Below are 7,371 nucleotides of genomic sequence, written 5' to 3'. Positions count from 1 at the left end.
CAATACATGTTAGCTGCCAACCATCAACCCTATATTGAGTAATTATGGGGTGTCAGGCACTATGCTCAATGAAATTGTATTAGGTTTGTACAAAAGTAATTGTGGTTTTTAAGAGTAATGGCAAAAACAGCAGTTACTTTTGCACCAACTATTTGCTGCCTTGAATTATCCCTCCTCTCCTTGTCCCTAAACCCTGCTGCTCCTCCTCCCAGTCATTCTTCTTTCCCATGTCGGGCCATGGCCAGGCCCCACCCAGGTACTAAGACTCAGGTGAACCAAGGAAGACTTAATGCCCACTCTTTTCTGATGCCCATGTTGGCACGCGTTAAGTCGGTTAGCATTAAGTTTGGCTGCATTTAGCAGAGACCCAAAAGAACAGTGGCTTTTAAAAGGCAGAGGTTATGTCTCTCACACACACCCAGCACAAGTCCAGAGATAGGTAGTCCAAGACCAGCATGGCATCTCAGCTCCATGAACCTCAGGAACCGAGCTCCTGCAGCTCCCTGCCCTGCTGTTGATAAGGTGAGGCCTTCATCCCCCTGGTTCAAGATGGTGCTAGAACGTTGGCTACCATATCTACAGTCCAGGCATCAGAATGGAGCAAGGGATGAAAAAGGAAGAGACGAAGGCACACGGCAGGTTCCTGAGAGCTGGCACAGGACACTTCTGCTTATATTTCACTGACCAGAATTTAGTCACATGGCCACATCTAGTTGGGAGACTCTGAGACGTAAAGTAGTTATTCTAGATGGCCATACCCCTACCTAAGACTTGGAGTTTTCTATGACTGGGGAAGAATGGAAGACAAGATACTGGGAAAGACTAGCAACCTCTACTAAAGGGGTGATCTGTGTTGATGTGTGTATGTGATGTGTGTATGAGCATTTGTGTTACGTGTTGTGTGCTGGTGGGGCAGATTCTTGCAAGCACTTTGCTCTCAGATGGACCTGCTACCAGTTCTCTCTGCAGACCCTCATGGGTTTCCCCTAAACCTGGCCTCTCCTATTAGGCAGCCTTACTCAGCGGCAGCTTCTCAGCTCCATGTTTTCAAGGAACTACAATTTATTTCCAGCATCCACTGAAGCATATTATCCGTGGTGATAGAGGCGGCTTATAAAACTGTTTTTCCACTTAGTTATTAGAGGATGGTCATTATATGAGAGTGACTATGACCACAGTTAATCTGGTAATAAATTCTCTTGAGTAGGAGGGTGTCATCAACACGTGAATCTTAGAAAAGGAGGCAAGCTGATCTTGTGCGGCATGGGGAAGACCCAGAGACACCAGCACCCTGTTGAGATAGCCCGCGGGAGGCAGTGGGCCAAATACTTGATTCACAGTTGGCCACAGGTAGTGTTGCCCAGCATTTCAAGCCCTGCCTGGAAATTATAATAATTTACTCCCCTCATCCTGCTCTGGACATGCACACCATGAGCAGGGGCTTCACAGGTTCATCTCATTTACCCTTTTGAGCCAGGTGGTGGTGTTAGCTCCATTTAGCTGAAAGGAAAGGACGCTTTAAGGAAGCTATTTTCCCAGAGACACAAAGCTAACAAGAGTGGAGCCTGAGCTGGAGCCTCGGAGCCTAATCACTACACCCGCCCATCTCTGCTAGGGTTTCATGAAATCGTATTGGGGATTAGCACTAGCTAACTCTGTTACACAGACATTTGGTGTATTACTCAGGTAACAAGTAGTTAATAGAGGAAGTTTTACTTTTTTAAGACATAAATTTGCCTTTTCCCAAATTACTTGATACATGGTACTTTTCATGTTTGAAGTTGAGATGGGGGTACAATACCATAGCTTCATTCCAGAGCAGGGTATTCATTTCCAAATGCCATGTTCCCAGCAGATGCCCTTGACTGGAAATTGGGGTGTGATTTGGGCTTTTCCTTAAATCTTTGAGGGGCTGGAGGGGTGGGTGGCTTGCACTCCTGCTCTCTGGATCTGAATCCTGACTCTGACATGGACCTGTTTGACTTTGAGCAAGTTGACTCCTCTTCCTGAGCCCCATATTTTTCTCTTCTGTAAAATTCAGATTAAAAAAACATGGCTTTGATCAAACATTATAAATAATATATAGACAGACTGCTTGTTTTTATTGTATTGCCAGAAATGAAACCTACTAATATTGCCATCTATGGACAGAAAATGTATTACCTGTTTTCATCAAGACCCAGACGACGAAGAACATGAAAAGCGGAGATTAACTTTACTACCATCTCCAGAATCTTCATCCTAATATTTACTTACATTTTATTATTAGGCTTATGCACATATACTTAGCATGGATCATTGGCCACAGACTCACATACATTTAACTTTATTACCTTTTGCCTCATGTATCTCATTAAAACTTTGCTGCTTAATCAAGGATCTGCATATTATTTTAATTTTAGAATTCACAGTTCCAAGACTTTGGAAGTTTCAAGCGTTCTGGGTGAATGTGTTATGCTCTCTCCCACCGCCATGTCTTTATGCCCCCTGATTTCTCAGCTACTATGGCAACCACTTTCTACTCTTAGTAGCCCATATTCAGTCCAATCCCCAGCACAGGAGACACTTCTTCCAGGGAGCCCCATGTGCGCTCTGGTGGTATCTCGTACCTGCCCTTTTTGCAAAGCTCTTTCCTCCTGGCTTAGAATGGCCCATTGACCTGTTTGCTTCTCCTATTAAACTGTAAGCCACTCAAGGGTAGAGAGCATCTGTTGCTCAGTATTGCATCCTTGGTGCCGAGCCCTGTGTCTGACATATTATTTAGAAGGTCAGTAAGTGCTAGTGGGATTCAGGCTCCCAGTGGGTGGGAGAGAAAGGAAGTAAGGAAGCAAGTGGTAAAGGATATCACAGAGTATCAGCTTCTGTGAGAGAGAAATGCAGAGGACAGGTGAGTAGCATAATCGCTAACGACAGGGTAATGATAGAGCACATTTCACAACACTTTCAAGCCCTTTCACATGCATTATCTAATTTGATCCTCATAAAAGCCTAGAGATAGGTATATTACAAGGATGAAGGTGGAGTATTTTGTAAATTAAAATTATTCAGTGAGTAAATGACTGGGTTCAAACCAGGCCTTAAAAATCTGTTCTTTTTCCCTTGAAGCACGCAATGAAGTCTACATCATCCCTACAATGTCCATTTGATCACACCCTGGCCTCACAGCTCTGTGGTCTACAGGATACCTCATGGTGGTTTTATTGACCAGACAATAATCCTCTTCCTAAGAGGATGTATTTCATTAATACATAGGTAGATAATGAATTGTCTTTGACTTTGAGGGGATGGTAGCCAGGGCAAAAAGCAAAGCTGATTTTCATCCCCATCCAGTAATGTGGTTGGTAATGGGTCAGATGGATGTATTCTGAGATACCAGCTCCTTGCAATGTGTGGTTCCTTCTGTTTTCAGGCCCAAGAAGCACATCCTGGGAAGGAAAATGCATTGGAGACCCCTGTGGGGATTCTTGTGGCTTTGGCCCTATCTGTTCTACATCCAAGCTGTGCCCATCCAAAAAGTCCAAAGTGACACCAAAACCCTCATCAAGACAATTGTCACCAGGATCAATGACATTTCACACACGGTAAGGAGAGTGTGCGGGGACAAAGTGGAACTGCAGCCAGCCTAGCACTGGTTCCTGGTGGGCCTGGACCCAGATAGTCCAAGAAACATTTATTGAATGCCTCCTGAATGCCAGGCACCTACTGGAAGCTGAGAAGGATTTGAAAGCACAGGGCTCCACTCTTTCTGGTTGTTTCTTTTGGCCCCTCTACCTGCTGGGATTCCATGGGTGAGTGGTTCTAATTCTAAACCACCCCAAGAACATTTGACTTTGCTACATGTTTCCATTTAAAAAATCATAGGATTTGGGCTGGGTGTGGTGGCTTGTACCTGTCATCCCAGCACTTTGGGAGGCCAAAGCAGGAGGATCACTTGAGTCCAGGAGTTCAAGACTAGCCTGGGCAGCATAGGGAGATCCCATCTCTACAAAAATAATAAAAAATATTAGCTGGGCATGGTGGTGTGTACCTGTGGTCCCAGCTAGGGGAGGCTGAGATGGGAGGATCACCTGAGCTGGGGAGGTTGAGGCTGAGGTTGAGGCTGCAGTGGGCCATGATTGTGCCACCGCATTCCAGCCTGGGCAACAGAGCAAGACCCTGTCTCAAAATAAATAAATAAATAAAAATCTTAGGATTTGATCAGGCATGATGGGTCACATCTGTAAGCTTTGGGAGGCCAAGGCAGGAGGATCAGTTGAGGCCAGGGCTTTAAGACCATCCTGGGCAACATGGCAAGACCTCTATCTCTAATTTTTTTTTAAAAAAATGAAAAATAAGAAAAAAATCATAGGATTCTCTGATATCATGAGGCCTTGGGTGCTTATTTTCACTCTACCAAGGGGAAACCCAGGCCTCAGAGATTAGCTGAGCCACATGCAGCCACAGCCACTGTCTCTTTCCTTCCTCTCCCCTCTGTCCCTGCCTTCTGCGCTCGCCTTCCTCCCTGACTTCACTTCCTTGAATCTTAGTGCCTACGACTAGAGGGAGCCGTGAGGTTCCTTGCAGCCCAATGGCAGTGCAAGACCCCCAGCAGCGTCTCCTCGGGGCCTCTATCCCATCTCTAGATGTGCTTGTCATTAGGGTTCTTGTAGTTCCAGCTGATCTCTGGCCCCGCCTCTCGAAGATACCCAAAAGAGCGAGTTTACCCTTTTTCACATTCAACCCTCTACTGATTTGCAAATAGCAGTCAGTGCCCACCCTGGTCTTTTCTCTGGGGCCAAGCAGGCCTAGACCTTCTGCCATTTTCCTGATGAGGTCTGTATTTGAAATTAGGAAGATTAAGTTTGAATCTTCACATTTCTGATGTCTGTGATATCTTCAGCAAGTTCCTTAATGTCTTTAAGCCTTGGTTTCATCATCTGGATAATAGGGATATCACACACTATTCACAAGGTTGTTATGAGACCTAAATTAGCTAAAGCAGGTGAATCCTCCTTACTCCCTGCATGCAGCTCTCTGGAGACATCTCCTGGTCATTGTGGGTGTCTCATGGTGGTCTTGGGCAGTTAAGGAGAAGTTAGGTGTCCAGAAGCAAAGATGGCTCAGAACTAGATAGAGTCTTGGGCATTTTATAGAGAAAAACTCTTGTCTCCTTTCAAAAATAATTTTTAAAAATTAGCTGGGCATATTAGCCACTCAGCAAGGCTGCACGTGATAGCTCCCGAGGGCCCCAACTTGGGGTGGTGTCAATACACGATATCACAGGAGCCCAGGGTAGTCACCACGGAGGTGTCAGCCTCAGTGCTGTGGGCAGATGGACGGGGAGAGCCCTCCCGGAACTGGAGTCACTGGAGCAGGGTTGGGGACCTCACTGAGGGTACGACCTTGATCTCTAAGGAGGAGGGACTGCCTGGAAAAGCTGACTGGGAGAGAGGACTCAGCTGGGGGTGAAAGGGACTAGAGAAGGCAGGGGATGGGGGTGCTTATGCAGGACCTCAGATTCCTGGGGAACAGACTCCACTAAATAAGACACAGGAAACCACGGCTGATTCTTCAGCAGAGGCCATGCAGAGACAGGAATGACCTGAGAAAGTCGGGAAGTGGAGGGAAGGATGGTGTGGGAAGAGCAGGAATCTTGGAGACCATCTTAGAGGCTTGGCAGTCACCTGGGCACAGGATACAAGGGCCTGAGCCAAAGTGGTGAGGGAGGGTGGAAGGAGGCAGCCAAGAGAATGACCCTCCATGCCCACGGGAAGGTGGAAGGCTCTGAGAGTGATTCCTCCCACGTGCTGAGCACTTGTTCTCCCTCTTCCTCCCGCATAGCAGTCGGTCTCCTCCAAACAGAGGGTCACTGGTTTGGACTTCATTCCTGGGCTCCACCCCATCCTGACCTTATCCCAGATGGACCAGACACTGGCAATCTACCAACAGATCCTCATCAATCTGCCTTCCAGAAACGTGATCCAAATATCCAACGACTTGGAGAATCTCCGGGACCTTCTTCACCTGCTGGCCTTCTCTAAGAGCTGCCATTTGCCCTTGGCCAGTGGCCTGGAGACCTTGGAGAGCCTGGGGGATGTCCTGGAAGCTTCACTCTACTCCACGGAGGTGGTGGCCCTGAGCAGGCTGCAGGGGTCTCTGCAGGACATGCTGTGGCAGCTGGACCTCAGCCCTGGGTGCTGAGGCCTTGAAGGTCACTCTTCCTGCAAGGACTACATTGAGGGAAGGAACTCTGGCTTCTAGGTGTCTCCAGGAGACCATGAGAGCTGGGTGCGGTGGCTCACAAATGTAATCTGAGCACTTTGGGAGGGCAAGGCGTGTGGATCACCTGATGTCAGGAGTTCAAGCCCAGCCTGGCCAAATGGCGAAACTCCGTCTCTAATAAAAATATAAAAATCAACCAAGAGTGGTGGCGCATACCTGTAATCCCAGCTACTTGGGAGGCTGAGGTGGGAAAATTACTTGAACCCAGGAGGCAGAGGTTATAGTGAGCCAACATCTCGCCACTGCACTCCAACCTGGGTGACACAGGGAGACTCCATCTCAAAAAAAAAAAAAAATCATAGTCATTGTTTTCCTGTTCCTCACCCCATCCACTCTTCTTCATTTTCATATATTTTACTTGTACATTTGCTTAATTAATATCTACCCCAATAAGAATATAGGCTCTGCTGGGCACAGTGGCTCACTCCTATAATCCCAGCACTTTGGGAGGCCGAGGCAGGTGGATCATCCGAGGTCAGGAGTTTGGAACCAGCCTGACTAACATGGTGAAACCCCGTCTCTACTAAAAATACAAAAAAATTAGCCAGGCGTGCTGGCGGGAGCCTGTAATCCAGCTGCCCAGGAGGATGAGGCAGGAGAATCGCTTGAACCTGGGAGGCAGAAGTTGCAGTGAGCCGAGATTGTGCCATTGCACTCCAGCCTGGGCAACATGAGCGAAACTCCATCTCAAAAAAAAAAAAAAAAAAAAAAAGAATGTAGGCTCCCAGCGAGCAGGGATTGTCTTTTGGTCTGTTTTGTTTCCCGCTAGATCCCCAGCACCTAGGCTAGATCCTGGCACCAAGTAGGTACAACCTGTTGGCTGAATGGGTCTCTAACCTCAAGAGCTGATGCCCCATGTTCCCTTTGCATTTGGGTACAAAGAAGATGTATGAGGGGAGGTGGAATGCTGGGCAGTCTGTCAACTTAGAGGATTCCAAGCCAGACATGGTTGCCAAAGTCTTGTCATGTGGACAAGACTGGAGGGAGCTAGGGGATCTGCAGGTGGAATGTGGCAGAAGGCAAGCTTTGACTTAGTCTCCCCATCAGAACTACTGTCCGATAGAAGGGCCAACTAGGGGAGGCTGTGGGCAGATTGCTGTGGCAATGGCG

The 7,371-nt window shown here is 47.4% G+C and overlaps 1 protein-coding gene across 2 annotated transcripts in view; it reads left to right on the top strand.

Moving 5' to 3' along the window:
* LEP (leptin) overlaps positions 1 to 6,252 on the top strand; it is a 20,161-nt gene extending 13,909 nt beyond the window's left edge. Inside the window, exons 2-3 of one of the 2 annotated variants that reach the window (XM_011995920.1) lie at positions 3,410 to 3,581; positions 5,821 to 6,252. In XM_011995920.1, the coding sequence (XP_011851310.1) occupies positions 3,438 to 3,581; positions 5,821 to 6,180 (504 nt within the window). In that variant the 5' untranslated portion in view covers positions 3,410 to 3,437 and the 3' untranslated portion in view covers positions 6,181 to 6,252. Of the gene's footprint in view, positions 1 to 3,409; positions 3,582 to 5,820 lie in introns of those variants that run through there. The other variant, XM_011995921.1, reaches the window with a different exon arrangement.
* The last annotated feature ends 1,119 nt before the right edge of the window (positions 6,253 to 7,371 follow it).

Source organism: Mandrillus leucophaeus, unplaced genomic scaffold, assembly GCF_000951045.1.
Source record: "Mandrillus leucophaeus isolate KB7577 unplaced genomic scaffold, Mleu.le_1.0 Scaffold5, whole genome shotgun sequence".
In the NCBI taxonomy this organism is placed as follows: domain Eukaryota; kingdom Metazoa; phylum Chordata; class Mammalia; order Primates; family Cercopithecidae; genus Mandrillus; species Mandrillus leucophaeus.
The sequence above is the reverse complement of the archived record's forward strand: the minus strand, read 5'-3'. Positions and strand labels throughout refer to the sequence as shown.